The 19,457-nt window shown below is 44.8% G+C and overlaps 1 protein-coding gene across 1 annotated transcript in view; it reads left to right on the top strand.

Annotated features, from left to right (window-relative positions):
• adgra2 (adhesion G protein-coupled receptor A2) overlaps window positions 1-19,457 on the top strand; it is a 37,673-nt gene that overhangs the window by 16,028 nt on the left and 2,188 nt on the right. Inside the window, exons 2-18 of the mRNA XM_018669593.2 lie at window positions 2,037-2,108; window positions 12,604-12,675; window positions 13,720-13,791; window positions 13,892-13,963; window positions 14,433-14,596; window positions 14,982-15,195; window positions 15,335-15,499; window positions 15,578-15,776; window positions 15,902-16,051; window positions 16,155-16,316; window positions 16,823-17,023; window positions 17,144-17,333; window positions 17,595-17,803; window positions 17,901-18,028; window positions 18,111-18,234; window positions 18,318-18,466; window positions 19,217-19,306. Of these exons, the coding sequence (XP_018525109.1) occupies window positions 2,037-2,108; window positions 12,604-12,675; window positions 13,720-13,791; window positions 13,892-13,963; window positions 14,433-14,596; window positions 14,982-15,195; window positions 15,335-15,499; window positions 15,578-15,776; window positions 15,902-16,051; window positions 16,155-16,316; window positions 16,823-17,023; window positions 17,144-17,333; window positions 17,595-17,803; window positions 17,901-18,028; window positions 18,111-18,234; window positions 18,318-18,466; window positions 19,217-19,306 (2,433 nt within the window). The remainder of the gene's footprint in view (window positions 1-2,036; window positions 2,109-12,603; window positions 12,676-13,719; window positions 13,792-13,891; window positions 13,964-14,432; window positions 14,597-14,981; window positions 15,196-15,334; window positions 15,500-15,577; window positions 15,777-15,901; window positions 16,052-16,154; window positions 16,317-16,822; window positions 17,024-17,143; window positions 17,334-17,594; window positions 17,804-17,900; window positions 18,029-18,110; window positions 18,235-18,317; window positions 18,467-19,216; window positions 19,307-19,457) is intronic.

Here is a 19,457-nt window from a genome sequence, read left to right as displayed (position 1 = left end):
GGTCAGGCACATGTAGGCACATTTAAGCGCACCAAAAACCAAATGTACACAGGCCTCAGACTAATAGCTTTTTTCTGCATAATAAGCTTAGTCAAAAAGGAACTATCTGTATCTAAACTGTCTGTGTTGAATTAAATGGCTTGTTTCTTTGCCAGATGTGACTTTCTCCTCTCCTATCTGTATTGAATTATTCAGGCAGTTCCGGATCTTCTGTAGCTTTCATCTGGGGCCTGCATCCAGTTATAGAAGAGATATTGTGCCCAAAGTCAAGTGACAGACCTTAAGGTCCAGGAGTCATAGGTTCAAATTCAGGCTACACCACGAGAGGACCGTTCTCATCTAGCATCCACTCTAAAAATGTCTTGACTTAATAACTCCGATTTATTTCAACAGTTATGTGTGGATTTGTGAACATGACATGTTTTTATTTTTTTCCCCCCAATGTTAGCATAATGCTTTGATGACTCTGGGCTGACATCAATTTCTAAGGCTTTAAGTTGGAAATTAATGTGGATTTTGAGATAGTAATTATACTGATCTAGCACATTTTCACAGCACAACTTAAAATAAAGATGATTTTGGCTTAAATCCTAAATAAAACAGTCAGAGAGGCCTCGGTTTCAGTATTATAGTCATTATCAGTGGAGCAGCTTTCCTCTCTTGATTGCAGCCCAGTTTAAAAATACATTTCTCTGGTTTCTAATTTTGGTAGATAATTGTAGGAAGATATTGACTGAGGTGTGGAGGATAACTGGAGCAGAAGATGACTTTCCATGTTGGATTTCCTTTTGTTTTCCTCTTGGATGGATAACTTTTCTGCCACCAAATCATCCTGATGTTGTGGCTGTCAGCAAAGTTACTGAAGTGAAGAAGTAAGTCGGGCCAGTTTGTCCCTGTATACCAAGACTGAATGATTAAATCTGGTCATTAACTGAGTTGGAAGGCGCAGAGCTGAAGGCAGTGTTTTTATTGATGTGGCAGGAAACGGGGGGGCTGACTGCTGCCGCTGAATCTGTAAATCTCACAGACTGTTCGCAGTCAGCTCCCATTTTTAAAGGCACACACACACAGCTTGGCTCTCTCGATCAAGAACACACTTAATGTTGCAAACAGCCCATTAAGCGCCATGTGGTAGGGGTGAAGATGATGTGAAACTGAAGGGTGTGTTAATGATGGCGGTACTGTCGCCACTACAGGGCCCCTGCTGTGCCCTGAGTTCCTGCTGAGCAGACATGGGCAGGTGTGTGGATCCACAGGGCCAGACACATTAATGTGAATATTAAACCCTGTCTCAACAAATTTGCCATAGCAACGGCGGTCTTGGTCTTGGTTGAATATTGAAAAAATCTACAAAAAAAGTTAAGTAAAGTTAAAGTCCAATGATACTTTGGCGTTTCGTGACTTTTATCCACCTACACTGCTTGTACAGGGGATAAAGGTCTATACAAAAGTCTGTCCTTACTGACTCTGACACTGGCAAGGCCCTCCAAGCAAAGTGATTACTCTAACTATCCATTTCCCATGATCCCCTGTCTGACAAAGTGATCTCAGCCTCACATCCAGTGTGTCCTAGAGCCCTCTGCCCTCTGGTCTGATAAGAACCCTCTAAGCCAAGTGATTCGCCAGCAGGGAAAGGGCTAATTAACTTGGTCTGCGCCGCCATTCGTTTGATGTGGAAAGACATCCTTTTGATGTAAAAATGTATGCGAAATGATTACCAAGATTACAGCTTCCATCCTAATCTTGATGTTCTATTCTGTCTTTTGCATTAATTGGAAACATCTTTGACTAATGTTTCTGCTCACACTAATCTCTCGTGTGACTACAGCAGTCGAGTGGGCATTTCACTTTCGCTCTCATCCGCCTCATATGACCCCCCTCGCTGCGTGTTTGGTTAAACCTGAACTCTCCCTCTGGAGTGAAACTGATGTCAAAGATAGTAATTTTGCATATTTGAGTTCAGCATCATAAAATGTGCCTCAATTTATTCTCAGTGGAATATCTTTTAACAATACTGTGGGTTTTCTTTTTTACAGGATACTGAGCCACAACAAAATTCGAGTTCTGAAAAATGGATCCTTCTTTGGACTTTATGCTTTGGAGAAGCTGTGAGTAGCCAATTTCTTATCACTCTTTATTATTTTTGCACTTCGGCAGATGGTAGAGTGTCACGTTTATGGTTTATATTAGATTTATGTGCCTCTGGGACTTTGTAGAGAAATACAGATAGGGTATCAGTGAGATCTGAGCAGCTCTGTGCTCTTTTATCCAATCGTGGGCTTCTGTCCAGCAGGGAGGATGATACACTCAGACTGGCTATCACAGAGTTATGTTGAAAAGTTCACATAATTACACTTCAGTGCTTCATTATCAGGTAAACCCCACTCCACAGGACAAGATAAGAGAGATCTCTGGAAGAAGGTGCATGTTGGCAGCTTCTCCTGTGGCTCTCAGACAGTCTGGCCCTCCTCAGTAGCATCATAATCTCTCTGAATGGGGTGTGAGACAGGTAATAGACAAGATAATTTCTTGGGAGTTATGACTGTGCAGCACCCCTGGTGACAAACATTAAAGGAACCATAGTAAGAACTGTTGCCTATCAAAGCTCCTTTTTAGCTGTCCTAGCTGCATGGCTATATCGGTCTGTTTGGTCCTCATCAAATATCTCAACAAGATATTTTGGATTGCCATGAAATTTGGTTCAGACGTCCATGATCCCCAGACGATGGATCCTAATGTCTTTGGTGATCCCCTGACTTTTCTTCTTTTGCCACTATGAGGCTATGACACTGGGGTTTTTAGCAAAATATCTCGACACTCTTGGACAAACTGTTTTGATATTAGTTACAGACATTCGGGTTCCCAGAGGATGAATCATAATCAGGGTGAATCTTTAAAATTCTGAAAACTCTTTTGTTTATGACAAAACTCTTTTGTTTATGGTGCTAATTACCAAATGTTAGCATGCTAAGTCAGTGAACATGCTCAGCATTGGCATGTTAGCATTGCCTTTGCATCAGCATCTTAGCAGTGTCATTGTGAGCTTGTTAGCATGCTGGAGGGCGAGGGAAATAGTATGATATGTTATATATTTGTTTGTCTTCAAGACTGGTGTTTACCGGCTACAACCTACCATTTCTGCCTCCTTGGATACTCTTATACTCTGAGTTTGTGTTTCCCAGACACAAAATTCCAATACAAGGTGTGCTGTTTTACAGAGCATCCCAGTAAAGCTTTATAGCATCCTGGCAGCTAACAACACACATGGAGCAGCTTCAGTCTGGATACTGTAGTCTGGTAGACATACTTATTTTGTCGGGGCGGGGGGCGAGTATGTTGAAGGGATATTAGTTCCACATGCCACTCGGAGCTGCCACCCATGAAGCTAACAAGCTTCTCAAAAATGTTGAAAGAAAGAAAAATATGGTAATTTGCTGCAGTTGTTACCTTGTTAGTACCTACCTACTGGAGCTCACACCAGAAGTGCTAGTCAAGAACAAAAGCCAAATTTGCTGAAATTGCTGTTTTTATGTCTGGCATGTGAATACCATGGGTGAATAGTTTCAAGGCCAAGTTCTCAGCCCTCACCTCAACTCTCTTGTGCCAGAGACGCTGATGAAGCTGTTGACAGGAAGACACTACACCAAGATCCCATGACTAATACTACTTGGGAGGATAAATCATAGCAAAGTAAAGCCCAAGGAGATCTGTAGCTTGATGTGTTTGATGTAAAATGAGCTGATGTTGCTTGTTTTTATAAGTGTGGACAAGATTCCCTGTAGCGCCGCAGGGTCGGTGGGTCGGGTAACCTGAGCTTACCCACTGACTGGCCCTTGTACCTGAAGCAGTGATAAAACTAGCAGGGGGCAACGGGGTGGAGCTTTTCTGCAGTCTCATAACTAAAAGACCTGGGAGAAAGACCTAGAACAGACAGACAAACTAACACACACACACACACTTATGCTCCATGGAGGGAGATGTGGGTGTCTGGTGTAAGGAGAGGACATAACGTAAATCATGCAGGCCTCATTTCACTCCTCTGCCTCAACCTCTGCTGGCTCTCTGACACACAGCAGTGGAGGTCTGCTCACTCACTCTGACGTCTTCAACCTTTAATTGAGCCCTGCACAGCTTATAATTACATCTGAGCTCATGGGAAAATTGCTGTCTGATGTGAAAAATGCCACATTGAAATTCACCGTTGCTGTGATGGAGGGGTTTGAAGGGACGAATTCAGACGTGAGTTGACAGTAAAGGTCTGGATTCGAGTTTTTGTCTCTGTTTTTTTCACATTCATCCCTGTGAGATTTCAGTTTTGTTTCGTCTCTTTTAGCCCGCCGTCGCTCTCCAGGTCCTCTCATTGTTTCCAGTATGTTGTCTACATGTGCTTGTCATTTGGAGCAGTAGTGAACAGTTACTCATATTATGTGGTCAGTGCTGTAATCAAAGGCCAGCCCACTAGGGCTGAGTAAACACACATCAGGGAATTACACTGCATCTCTTCCCCTACGAGACGAGGATAAACACAGTCTGCTCCCCTGACTGCACACACACACACACACACGCACACACACACACACACACACACGCACACACACACACACAAACACACACACACTCTCACTTTCGGCCCATCTCTGTTGTGACTTCAGTGTGTACTGTAATTCTTGAGTGTCTTTCCTAGTATGGGCACCCTCATTTCTTGTCCAGTCATTTCAGATGAGTCTGGTAACTCTCTCGGCAGACACACACTCACACCCACACTCTCGCACCAGACATGTATTCAGAGCTGAAGGCAGTCTGATCTGCTGTTGTTGGTGGGAGAATACAGCTCCAAGGCAGGCCACCCTCCTCCTGGCCTGGGCCAGACAGTGCAGCAATCTACACAGTTAGCCCTTTCATTGGGACAAACCTCCTCAAAGCCACTATTGCCTTCATAACCTGCCAAACCACCCAAGTGCAGAGGAGCAATTTAGCCTTGTTTGTTTTTGCCCTCTTACTGGACTACTGTGTTTTTGTAGCTCTTTTAAATGGCCTTGCCATCCAACAGCTACATTTGGATCTTGGAATACCCTGTTTCTTTCCAGCTTTTGGGACAAAGCACCAGCTGAATCATACCTTTCCTCTGTGGTGGTGCTTGCTATATGCAAAATAGGTCACATTCATACACACCATTAGGACTTTGATACTGTACTTGCGTACCTATTTGAGTATATCCACCTCTGTGCACACCCTTTCTGATGGGAGCTGACGCTGGCAGCCCCACTAACGAGCCGGGACCTTTATGAGTTGTGGACAGATCCCAGCAGCCTGTCCTGCACTGATTTGAGGCGAGGTAATGAGAATAATGAGCAGAGAGGGCCGAGGCGGTCTGGCTCTTGTCCAGCTGGGCCCCACTGCACCATGGGACACAGGACAGGCAGGCAGGGCACAAGGGGCCCTCATTACCAGGTCTGTTCACCCTACGGGGAGAGAGAGAGGCAGCAGAGAGCAGAGACAGAGAGCAGAGGGCAGCAATGATGATGGATGAGGGAGCAGCAGGGCGCTTGCAGTGGACAGGTCTGAAAGGCAGGAGTGAGGCTCTGCGGTTAGGAGTGGTTAGAGGCTCAAGGTGTTGGCAGCATGATAGACTTTTTCAACAAGAGAGTCTGAAATGATCCCCACAGTATAAATCTACCTGATGGGACTGTAATTTTACTTTTGTTGTGCTACATGCACAGGAAACATCACACAAGATTACTAAAAACTTCCTGTTGACTTACAACAACTTCATTCATGAGCAGGAAATATGGAGTTGCTTGTGATTTATGCTTCTAGAGCAGCAAGAATTAAGGGAAGTTTGCATAGAAACCTGTGACCAATAAGTCATTCACAGCATGAGAATGTGCAGATATGTTTAGAAAAATGTTTATAGATAATGATAGAAAATATACACACCATTATCACATTATGGAATTAGGAAAGCCTAGGCCAATATATTACTTTTTGACTTGACAGTATCTGTGTTACAAAAGGAGAGACAGGCCACTCATTCTTTGCCTAAGCCTCTCTGAAACCAACCTTGAAATCGCCTCTGCCATTCTGAGCAGCTGGGGTTAGGATGCAGTCCAACTTAAACAACTTTACCATCTGACACAGGGGAAGTGGAGCCGAGATGGCTAAAGATGGTATGGTGGCTGGAGAGAGCGGGAAAGAGAGAAGGAAGGAGGGAGAGGGAGGGAGAGAAGGAGGAAAACAAACTCCTGCAGTTTGTCTTATATAAATCTGAAGTTGTTTTCCTTAGTGGGAGATTAACATTATTTCTACACAGGGCCAAGCAAATTACCTAGATGAGTGGGAACAAAGCAGAGGTGGGCAGCGCTATAGCATGTAAAAACAGGGGAGAATGTGCGGACATGGCAAGGAGCCCCTGTGTCTAGACCAGTCTGGGTAAGACAAGGTTCAGATTGTACCAGCCGACCACTCTGGAGAGAGCTGAGGCCAGCTGTGGAGGTCGCACATGGGAGCCTCATTTCTCCCTCCCAGAAAAATGAACATTTGGGTTAGTATGTTTTCCCGCACACGCCACTCAGTGGCCCCCGGTTAGGCAACGGTTACCTAATGAGAGTGCCTGACATTAAGGGGTGGAGCGGGTGAGGAAGGGGTTAAGCGTGCTGGAGAGTGGAAACAGAAAAAGGGGTGGGGGGTGGGGGGTTGCTGCTGGAGTTGATAGACTCCAGATGTGTCTTTCAGATAAACTGAAGGAACGGGGTGTGTTTGCATTGCAAGCCTAGCTCAGTCATGGCTCTGGGGGTTTATTGAAACAGCGAGCGAGCCCCCTCATAAGCCCATTACCAAATCGTACGCTTTATATGCCAGTAACTCTCTTGCACACTCATTCGGCAAACTTGATATGGTTTCAATGGCATTTTCCTCTGGAGGAACTTGAGCTTTCTCTGGACTTACTTCCCCCCACTTCCGTTCCTTTTCTGCTTTATTTTTGCATCTCCCCTCTCCCAGCTCACTGGGTCGCTTGCTGTTCCTCCCCCTTCTCACTCTCTACAAGCTGTAGTCCACCTACTGGCTAAAAATTCACTCATGTACATGAGTTTATCTTTTCATTGATACTTTGAATGAAAAGTGTTTGTTCCGGTTTCCTTCCTAGTCATAAAGTGAATTTTTTGAGCCTATGTTATGAAGGCTCTTTCTGCTCAACAAATGACATGAATAATATTATAGTTAAGATCAATAAGGGGAATACCAGCCTATACAGCCTACACTCTCTTCAGAATACTATCACTTTCAGATCCTAAGAAACATTAATCTTACATGATCATACAGCTAATATACAACTATTATAATTACTGTATGTTGCACTAATTTTATATGACTCACTGTGCATACTGGTATATCTCATGAAATTTGACAGAGCTTCCAAAGCGGGCATCACCCCCTTTTCTCTCGACCGCTCCAAAAGCCATAGCTGAAGTCAGTAACAGTCCGTGGTTCCAGAGTTTTCCTTGGCAGAATAACCCCCAGCTCCTCTTGCAGCAGACTATAGAAACATATAATCAACTTAGGAAATTTTACACTTCAAATAAAAGTGTACATTGCTATTTCTGTACATCCCGCTAACGGCCATGCAGTTGGACCCACAGTTTATGTTACTGTCAGTAATGAGCAGTAAACCATAGTACAGTTGGATGATCAGGTGGCGGGTGTCCAGGTCTGAAGGAAATATCTTAACCCCTCAACAGACATCTCTATTTTTGTGCCGGAGTCTGAAAATAACGTAGCAGAAATAGGTTATTGTTCTTCAACCCTTTTGATTGGTCTCCTCTGACAGGTAATTTTACAACCAAAAGGACAGTATGAGTATAAGAGATACTAAACCAGAGCTACAGTGGAACAAACATGGTAGAAACATCTTTTTTTTATTTTTTATTTTTTGTTCCTCGCCTGGGAAAATACTTTGGAGCCATAGCAACAAGTCTGAACAAATTCTGTGTCAAGAGCTGTTGCAATGATATGGATGATCTTAAAATGCACAAACAGAATAAGGAGACTTGGAGCTTTCAAACAATGTGTAATTTGTCAAGGCTGTGTGAACACTGAGTCCGGTACAGACCAAAACACGCCTTAAGTATCACTACCAAGGCCAAAGCATCCTGTGGATGGGGCGGTGCATTCTAACCCCAACCCTAAGTATGTGTCCAACGGTAGTCCAAATGACAGCAGTTTTATGAATATAACACAGACTGTCTATTTTTGCTCCTTCAGCTTCAGCAAAACAATTGGTTTCCAGATGAATGCAGACAAAAAGGTGATTGGGTATATCCAATCTGAGAGGAACCAGAAAAAAGTAAAGAAAATAATCTGGGGAAGGGGCAGCAAAGCAGGAAATTAGTAGAAAAACAAGAGCTCGGCAGATCCTGGTTTCCTGTTTTGGGGGGAAGGCAGGAGTACGTTTGGGGCCTGTGTTACAGAGCCCCCATTGTGAGCAAGTGTGTTGAGGAGTAGGGAGGTGGGGTCTGCGGGGCCATACACGGGGACATTTTTGCTCAGTACTGATTCCCCTAACCCACCTGCCCCTCCCTACAGGGGAAAGCTAGCTAGTAAAAAAAGGAGAAAAAGGAAACTGTAAAAATAAACGAGCGAGGGCCTCTACGAGAGACGCCAACCAGACAGGAAATGACACGCGGCACAAAAATGGTCTCCACTGACCTCTGCCAGGAGCCAAGGTGCTGGTTAACCCCCCTTATTTTCTTTTCCAACATACCTTTAATCCATTGAGTTATATATTCATTTCTGACTTCAGGCAGGTTCTTACATTGGTCTGGATTAAGAGATACGTGCAATTAAAGTGTAGAAATTGGCCCTGTTATGCCATGTCATTCCATTACAAAAAAATTCCAGGAACGGGAAATTCTTGATTCCAGTCTGGTGATAATGAGTGGCCATTCCCTGGCTTCAGTCATTTTCCCAGCTCCCTCCGGGGCCAGGGCCTAAACAATTTCAGTGGAGCACTCCAGTCCCTGCCGCTGTGCTCCCTGATAATGGAGCACTCCACGTCTGGAGCGCTTTACAGAGCATGTCTTCATTATTACCCTCTCACTGCCCTACAAGCACGTCGCTCCTCTCCAGTCTGCATGGGGCCCCAGGTGCTCATCCCATATACCCGCAGAGAGATGACTCTTCAGAATGGCAGAGGACCAACCCCATTGATCAGGAGGAGGTTTTGGGAAAAGAAAAAGACATTCTTAATGGCAGCCGCTGGTGTTAGGCCCAGTGGCAGCCGACAATGGCCCTTTTTGGGGTGGGAGTGAACTTGAATCTGTCACAACCCAATCACACAGGCCACATGTGGTGAAGGGGATAAAGCAATGCACTCCCAAGGTTACAAAGCATAACTCAAAGAGGAAGGCCATAGTCATAATGATGCAGTCTCACCAGTCGTGTAGCTTTTTTTGATGAACAACATGCTGCTACTGAGGAAGCTAATGAAAGCGTAATAACTACAAGTTGCAACTTCTAACCTGTTTAACAATCATATTTTCATGCCCAGCAAGTGTGAGGCTTTGAAGTACTTCTTGTCTCTGCTATTATCCTCTTGCTTGGTGACAGCTGTTGTCATCAGTGTCAAGGCTGCTGGGCTGTGAAGCTGTTGCCTGTCTATTACAGAGGGCACACAGACAAGTCATCGCCTGAGTGTGAGGCCTGCTGTAGGTTTTAGATAAAGTTGGAAATAAATCTAAGAGCGTGGACGAGTTGCGAGGGGCTTCAGCTGAGATTTAGCCTGGATTACGGTGGTGAATGAGAGCTGACATTTGGGCTACGGCGGGGCTAAGAACTTGGCGAGGGCTTCAGATCCTGTCGACTCTGGTGAGCTCCTTCACATTCCCCAGCTTGGTGATAAGAGAGAGTAGTTGACTGCTGATACTCCTCAGGCCAGAGCACAAACAGCACTGTACCCTTTCATGCTGGGTGGGAAATGCAGCTGTTTGGGGTGTTGTTAGAGGAAGATTGGTCTTACAGTTCAGTGGCCATAAGGCTCACCTATCTGACTCTCTAGGCACGACTGATAAAACCTCCTGAATGTGCATGTATGTTTGTATCTTGCCTCTTAGTCAGTTAGTTATTGTCAGTTATTAATGCGACAGTAAGACTCCAAGAATGTAACTCAGTGTAATGTCCTCAAAAAATGTGCCTGTGTGCTTGTGAATGCATATTTGTGTGTTTAAGGTCTGTTTGTTTGATTTAGGTATTGTCTCTTTCCAGCCATTTCAGTGATTAGATTAGATTTTCCCTTTTGGGTATAAATAATGTATAATCTTTAATCAGGTATTTTCATTGAGACTGAGATCTCTTGGTTCAAGAGAGCCCAGAGTAAAAAAGGTAAATTAATCTTTACCTTGACAGACTCAAAACGTGAGGTTTGAAAGAAAACTAATCACCTAATCTGGATTTGGTATTTGCATTTTTTCTTTCTTGTGTTATCATACTTATCCACTTGTAAAGGTATGTTTTAGTGCATATGCATGGAGGTCAATGTTACACAGCCAATGCTTGTGTGAAAGGGACAGGGAGGGAGAGAGGGAGAGACGGTCATCAGAGAGAGGAAACATTGGGCAGTGCCTTGTCTTTCATCGCTACACTAATGAGCCCCGGGACGCACAGACTGGAAACAGCAGTATTGTTCTCCCCCCACCCACCCTGCTCCTATACAGCTACTGACACACAGACATACATGTACATCCATTGTTGCACACATAGGAACAAAGATTACCACATACATAGTGACAGACCCACAAGGCCACACACACACACACTTATGGGCTCTGGTTCTATGTCGATCACACACACAAACTCTTCTTTTGATTTGATATGAAGCTAAAACTGCATCAAGATATTTATTTTTTGGCTAACTTCTTGGTCACAATCATAAAGGTGGAAACATCTCCACCTTTTTTTAAAATCTGTGAAGTTGTTGCAAAATGTTCTCTCTGACAAGCTGGCACACACTCAAAGAGCTGGGCTGAGCTGTCCAAGGCTGTCTGCTTTGAGACAAACACAACAGACCTCAGGCTTTTGGTCTGAGGCCAGAGAGTTTGCTCCATCATTATAACCTGTCTCCTGTCTATAATCCAGATATGAGCGATGGCTTGGCGAGAGCTTGGACCAATAGCAAAACCCCTGATCTCTGACTCTATCCCAGCCATACCGCATGGTCTAATTTTTTACTGGAAGCCATTTTCTAAAACAATTTTCCTGCCCTAGTTTGATCAAAATAGCTCATCTGTTGGAAAGTGGACAAGAAAATGGTTAAGAGATGCCTGAGGTTGTACATGGTGTGAGGTAGCGTGGTCGAGAGCTACGATGACAGATAATCTTTGTGGAAAAAAGGACCAGAAAGTCCCCTGAGGTCTTGCCTACCACAGTGGCATCTCGGTTAGAAGCGAAATAGACAAAAATGCAGCCACTGCGCTGATGCTTGTGCACTCCTGTAAAGAAATCCTCCTCGGATGGGAGCAGGCATTTTTCATGCCGTAGAAGCATGGATCACATTCCAGCCCACATCAACCATGTCCAGCCGATAACCATCCGTCTTCTGACCTTGCTATTCCCACCTGGCCAATAAAAAACGTCTTGGATTCAAAATCTGATGCAGGTTAGCTGATGGAGCGGGGGCATCTGGCTGAATAGTTAAACACGTGGGTCTGGGTGCAGAATGGAAAGAGGGTGGAGAAAAGTTCAGCAGATAGCATGAAATTAGATCTTCAAAGGCAGTTAAAGGAATTAATATTTATGGTTTGCAATGGCCAAGTCTAGGAAGTCATGGAAAGAGTCATTTTGAAACAAGCAGAGGAATGACAGAACTGCTCACATGCAGTTTTAGATTCCACCAATATTTTATTTAAGTATTTCAATCTTGCTAGCCTCAAGCCCAGGTGGCTGATGGGATAAGATTTCCTGTCTGTGTGCAGAAATACCCCTCTGTGTCCCACTGGAGGGGCCAGGTTTGGGAAATGTGTCTCCACTCCCCTTCATTTTGCTCATATTTGTCCTTTAGGTCTGAAGTTACCACCAGCAGCCAGCTAGCATAGCTTAGCTTAAAGAAGCAGGGGGAAACAGCTAGCCTGGCCCTGTCCTGAGGTAACAAAATCCCCCTATCAGCACCTCTAAAGCTCTCTAACCAACATGTTATATCCCATTTGTTTAATCTTTACAAAAACCAAAGTGTAAAAAACTATTTAGTGGAGATTATGTTCTGGACTATTTCTGAGCAGTAACTCACCGCTGCCAAGAAAAGAACAACTCCTTTTAAATTGCAATTTTGTGTGGATTTTAAAAAATTAATACAGTATAGTGTGTTTATATGTGTATTTTACAGGTGCTGGTAGGAAGATTTTGTTACCATTGGACAGAGCCAGGCTAGCTGTTTCCCCCAGTAGCTAAGCTAACCACCCACTGGCTCCAGATTTACTGCACAGACAGTAGTATTGATGTTTTCATCTAACTTAGGCCTCAAGCAAATAAGCATATTTGCCAAATGTTCCTTGAAGATGTATCTACATCATTCCTGCATGCATTTTCACATTGACCTAATATTTTTTCTCTCCTCAGGGATCTCAAGCACAACTTAATCAGCACCATCATGCCTGGAGCCTTCCAAGGCCTGTCTGAGCTTCGGAAACTGTAAGTAGACATTAACATGACTCACATTCCATTCGGTTTCAGAGCAGCAAACATATTAACAGAAATCATAAACACAGGCATGGAAATATTGAATTCAATTGTTTGGTATGAGGCAGATGATAGAGTCTGCAGAGTTGTTTTTTTTTTTTTTTTTTGTTCACCAAATTGACAGTAGTTGTAAAAGGAGACAAGCGTATACTGTTTTGGCAGCACATGGCAGATGTCACGCATTATATTGAGCTCCTGGTGTTAGTGTGACCATAAAGGCCTCCCTTGCTGAAGCGTTTTGTGCTGATCCTTGTGGAGGCCATGCAGTGTCATCTCTGGTGCCCCGCTCCACCACCGTGGAAACCTCAGGGCCCACGCAGAGACTCCTCACACGTCACTGGATGTGACAGGGCGGCTGTTTGCAGCCGCTCGCTGCTCAATCTTTGTGTTTTTGGACACCGAGGTCTGGTTGCGGCGTGGGTCGGAGCTGGTTTCATTGCTTCACCGCGTGACTCCCCTTCCCTCCTCCCCCTACTTGTGTTTTCCCTGCAAAGTCTGGGGCTTCTCAAAACAAACAGGGGGAGATAAACACATGCTCTGGACAGCTCTCTGCTGGGTAGTGTCAGAGGTGCAGCAGAGCAGATCCCTCTCTGGCTGTGGCTATACATCACACTCAGGGGTGGACGGCAGAACAGGGGCCCTGCTTTTACCCCATTGGTGATAAGCCTTTACTGGGGTCCCATGAAGTTGTGATAAGGGAAAGTGGCAGGGACTGTTGGCATGCTTATTTAGATTTTTAACTTTCCAAAGCAAAAAAAGCAAACTACAGTAGAATATATTATAATGATGCTGGAGCCAAAGAAAATCCTATAATGTCCTACATAGGAGGTCCTACATAGTTTCACCTGTATGTTGGATTTGTCTTTGATCTGATATCACAAAAACAACATGGCCAGTCAAAGACTCAAGATATCACAATCTGTGGCTGAGTGCCTGAGACAAGTCCTCTTAATTCAAATGTAACCAACACATTCCTTTGTCTTCTCACACTTTTAGCGACCTGTCCAACAACCGCATTGGCTGCCTGACTGCAGACATGTTCCTGGGGTTGACCAATCTCACTAAACTGTAAGAGACAGATAAATTCATTCCAAAAGAAAAAGTGACTTTCTGTGCTATGGGGAAGCTTTGGAGCTGACTTGCTTGTATCTAATTTGTTTTCTGACAGGAACCTCTCTGGCAACATCATATCGACCATGGATCCAGGAGTGTTTCAGGAGCTGCTGTCCCTCAAGCTAGTGTGAGTATCAGACACTCTCTGCACTCTCATAGCATGCCATTCCATATCTGAATAAAACAATAAACATTCTAGACAAAGATAACATTTATTTCAGTTACTATTTATTTTGCCGGGGTGGGGGTGGGGGGTTAAAATCCCTTCAAAAACTCAAATAAGCTATGAGGATTTATTTGACATGTATTTATTTGAATTTAGATATTTTTGTCTATGTATTACTTGTGGATGAAAAAAATATTTCAACTTACGCTATCATAAATCTGAAGATAAGTCTGCCTATAAACATTTCAAATCTGAACAAACCTTCACTTGTTTTTTATATATATTACTGCTAGTCCTTTAAGGTGAAGGAGTGAAAACAATAAATCTGTATTATTAAACAGATACAATGTACTGTTGTGGCTATAATTATGATATGTAAATCCTGTAATATGCAGCTATAAGTAACACTTTATTTGACTTTTCTCTCCAGAAACTTCAACTCAGACCACCTGTCATGTGACTGTGGATTGCGTTGGGTCCCAGGCTTTTTCCGCAGCAGTTCAGCCCGGTTGGGGGACGAAACCCTGTGTGCCTACCCCAGGAACCTGAGGGGAAAACCCCTGCGTGGACTAAGAGAAAGCCAGCTGAGCTGTGGTGAGAGCCAGGCTAGAACAAGGCAGTTCACCACTTTCAGACAACACTTGCTTGTGAATGACAATGACAGTACACTCATTACATCACTCAAGATCATCTCAGTAATTTGAAGAATTAGTGGACCAAAAGGGTTGACAGAGATCTATCCCAGTAGCTCAGCGGGGACATATTTCTAAAAGTATCAGTGAGCTGTGTTGACAACTAATCCTGTGGGTAGCATTTATGAATTGCCGCTGTCTGCATCCAATCTGCTCAAGAACAGCAGACTCATAATAGCTTCTGTGGAAACATCTAGCTGAGGTTGGGTAATGAGAGAGCGGCAGGAATAATTCAGAGCGATGTGTAACGGTCACATCTGCCTCTTTTTTCCCACCATGGCGCTCAGATGGTCCTCTGGAGCTGCACACACTGTCGCTGCTGCCGTCCCAGCGCCAGGTGGTCTTCAAAGGCGATCGGCTGCCCTTCCACTGCACTGCTGCCCTGGTGGACAAGATCACCACCTTGCACTGGCGTCACAATGGTCAACTGGTGACCTCTGACCCGGAGATGGGTGTCCAGCTGGAGAAGAGTGTGCTGCATGACTGCACATTCATCACCAGGTGTGGTAACTAGAGCTATACAGGCACTCTGAGGGCTCTGTTTTGCCTTAATGTGCAATAATTTTTACTAGTTAAAACACACCTACAAGTATATTGTGGTAATATGTTAGAATGAGTTGTCTGTATCATCTTTATCCAGCGAGCTTATTCTATTCAACGTACATGTGGAGGCCAGTGGAGAGTGGGAGTGTGTGGTTTCTACTGGGCGGGGCAATACATCTCGTAGTGTCGAAATAGTGGTCCTGGAGAACAGTGCCTCCTTCTGTCCAGAGGATAAAGTTGTCAACAACCGTGGGGAGTTCAGGTCAGTTACAGTTGCATTATTTAAAATCACATACTTGAGCATTCAGCATTCTCATTATTCTCTGGTTTTAATCCCCAGGTGGCCAAGAACCCTGGCAGGCATCACCTCTCATCAGTACTGCCTACAGCTACGTTACCCTTCCCTATCTGTGGAGGGGGGTATGGAGCAGAAAAAAGCCTCTCGTTACTGTGATCGTTCAGGAAAGTGGCAGGAGGGTGACTACTCAAACTGTCACTACACCAATGGCATTACCCGCGTCCTGCATACCTTCATTCTGGTCAGTGCTGCTGTCAGTGCAAGGTTTACCACAGTAAATAGTTCATGCTCAGTAAACACAATGTAGATTTAGTTTCATGACATCACACCTCATGCCCTTGCCATGTGTTTGCTCTTGCTTTACAGAGACCTATCAATGCGTCCAATGCTGTCACGGTGGCACATCAGGTGCGCACATACACCCTGGAGGCTGCAGTCTTTACTGACTCAGTAGATGTGCTGTATGTGGCACAAATGATGGAGAAGTTTATGGACTATGTCAAACAGCTGCGAGAGGTGAGAAAGATTTATTGCATGTTTAAAATGGCTATGTAAAGATATATGTATGCCATATTTTCTCCTCATGATACTGTAAAATTTCTGTGTGTGCATGTTCTAGTTGTCAGAGGTGTTGGTTGAGATGGGCAGTAACCTGATGCAGGTGGACGATCAGATCCTCGCTCTTGCCCAGAGGGAGAAGAGAGCCTGCAGCTCCATAGTCTACTCTCTGGAGACACTGGCCTGGCCTCAGCTACATAGTCATGCTCAGGACTTCTCCATGGTAGAGACTAAGTTGTCAAATTTTCTGTTGTATTTTCACAATGACTTTGCCCATGTAGCACAACAAAACAATCAGCTGACCAGAAAATTTTAGGAGCAAAATGTAAATCCTATATTCCTTACCATCCATCCATCCATTATATATACCACTTATCCGTTAAGGGTCGCAGGGGGACTGGAGCCTATCCCAGCTGACATTGGGCGAGAGGCAGGGCACACCCTGTGCCAGTCCATCGCAAGGCCAACACATATAGACAAACAACCAATCACACTCACATTCACACCTACGGGCAATTCAGAGTTATCAGCTAACCTAAGCTGCATGTCTTTAGACTGTGGTATGAAGTCAGAGTACACAGAGAGAACGCAGGCACAGGGAGAACATGCAAACTCCACACAGAAAAGCCTCAGGAACCTTCTTGCTATGAGGCGACAGTGCTAATCACTGCACCACCGTGCCACCCTAATATTCCTTACCATTTATATTTATTTTTTACATGTGCACAGGTGTCGAGGAACATTGTGATGGAGGCCCACCTAATTCGACCAGCCCACTTCACCGGCATAACATGCACTGCGTATCAGCGTCGTGAGATCTCAGCAGGCGGCCTGGGAATAGAAATGGCCGAGTCTGCCCAGGAACAACAGCTTCGTTTCCGCTGCAGCACTGGCTCACATAACACCTCCCTCAACAACTTTCTCTTAAAGGTGAGGTGTGAGCACCCACCTTTTGCATCCAACTGTAACCATTAGTGACCTTATGTATCTGCACCTACAGTTATCAAGGTTTAAAGGTGGACGATTTGCATGTGTCTTTTTCCTCTCCAGAATTCAGTCGCCCTGGCCTCTGTGACTCTCCCAGCTACTCTGTTTCCTCCTGATGCTACTGCAGACTGTAAGCTGCAATTTGTAGCCTTCCGAACTGGCAGCTTTTTTCCTCTGTCTGGGAACTCGAGTAACACTGGGGAACACTCCCGCAGACGTACTGTCAACACTCCTGTCATCTTTGTAGGCCTAGGTAAGGAAAGTTCTCAGCCTATTTAGTGAAATTTTGAATAGATTTTTTTTAAGCAGAGAACCACTTTCCCTAGCGTAATGGTTTCAGTTTTACAGATCTGCTACAACATGAAAAAAAAGGTGTAAAAACATTATAAAAAGCTGATGGAATGTACTTTATCTGTGCTACTGTTCTTTGTCCACTCACTTTTTCTTGGCCTTAAATAAGTTACAGTTTTACACTACAGTTTTGTGTTGGTAATTTCATCCCTCTCTGTGACAGACGGTTGTAGCATGTGGAACCACTCAGAGCCCATCTGGGTGTCACTGCGCCACTTGTCCCCTGGCACTGATGCTGTGGCAGCCCACTGGAGCCTGAGGGGACTGGAGAAGCAGGGAGGTTGGAGTCAGGAGGGCTGTCAGCTGGTGCACAGTGACAGCAGCACCTCCACAATGCGCTGCTCTCTGCTCAGCAACTATGCTGTGCTACAGGTAGGATAGCCTCGAGTAATTTATTTATCACTGATCCAGCTATTACTGAGGTTGAATGAGACTTTTACTTGGCCTGCATGTGATTTTTTTCCCCCAGGAGGTGCCTGACTTCCCTAACCCCACACCCATTTCTGTAAGGGTGCTCCACCCTGTGGTTTATGCCTGCACTGCAGTGCTACTCCTTTGCCTCTTCACCATCATCATCACACACATACTACATCACAGGTACTGCAGTTTATGTGCATTAACAGACCTCTCACTGCTGTTTGTTATTTGCTCTTCATTATTTTACTCTGTGTCCCTACAGTTCTATTCACATATCAAGAAAAAGCTGGCACACATTACTGAATACCTGTTTCCACATCGCCATGACAACAGCCATCTACGCAGGAGGCATAAGCTTGACCAGTTACCCAGTGGTTTGCCAAGCAGTAAGTCCTGACTTCACACAGACTGCTCATTTTGATCGGTGGCATGTAAGCTCGATGTCTGATCTGACTGCAATACGTGACAGGTGGGCATCGCCCTGCACTACTCGTCGCTGTCGACCCTGCTGTGGATCGGAGTCAGTGCCAGGGTCATCTACAAAGAAGCTGTGTGGAGATTGCCGCGGCAGCTGGAAGGAGAGTCCCCCACTCCACCTACTCAGCGACCTATGCTCAGGTCAGGGGGGCAAGCCACAACTCACCTTCACCCACCTCCTGCACTATGAGATTGTTGTTTGTTGTCAGTACGGTTTATGTTTTAGACAGATGCAGGAGTTCTTACACATGGCCACCCAAACTGTGCACCATCAAAGGTGGCCATTGTGCCCGACAACCAAAGTCCCTCTGTTTTTAAAGGAACTTTGGAGGGACATAAGAGAGTATTGCTGTAAGGCACAGAGAAGCCATAAGATGAGATGAACTCAGAGGAGGGGAGGAATGTATGAAACCAACACAACAGAAGCAGAGGGGGTCGCCATAAATCTGAGCAGGGTGATTCAGGGGGTGCACTGTCTTTCCAAATATTCCCTTCTATTTCTCCCCTTGCTTTCACCCCCTCCCCCCTGTGATCCTGAAGCTGTGATCGTACACTGTGCCCCTGACCTCGCTGGCCCTCCAGCCACCCCTTTGTTGCCCACTCAGCCACATGGGATCAGACTGCAATAAATCACAGCCTTCTGGAGCCTATCCTGACCTTTTTAACACTCTACCCACCAAGATAATGAAGGATCACACAGCTCTGTTCAGATTATAGACAGCCAGAGGGACACAAAAGCACAAAAAGGAAAATGACACGGACATGTACACTTTAAAAACACTGTAGCAGCCAAAGGTCACGCGGCATCCTGTGGCACAAATAAGAACTGCTCTTTATTTCTAAAACTGCAGCTGTGAGCTTGTGTTTGATATGTTTTTCTTTGTTATCAAGGTTCTATTTGATAGCTGGTGGAGTCCCTCTTATCATTTGCGGGATCACTGCAGCTGTCAATGTCAACAACTATGGAGACAACAGCCCTTAGTAAGTACTTCTCTCTTTTTCCTTGAGCCATTTGTCTCTTGTCTTTGTGTTGTTTTGTTTGGTGCTGAAGTGAATAATTCTGTTTGACATGTTTAATACACAGAGATGTCCTTGTCTTGCGCTGACCCTCCTGACCATCCTCTCTGCCTCT

This window comes from Lates calcarifer, linkage group LG13, assembly GCF_001640805.2.
Source record: "Lates calcarifer isolate ASB-BC8 linkage group LG13, TLL_Latcal_v3, whole genome shotgun sequence".
NCBI lineage: Eukaryota > Metazoa > Chordata > Actinopteri > Centropomidae > Lates > Lates calcarifer.
This window is presented reverse-complemented; position numbering and strand designations above follow the sequence as displayed.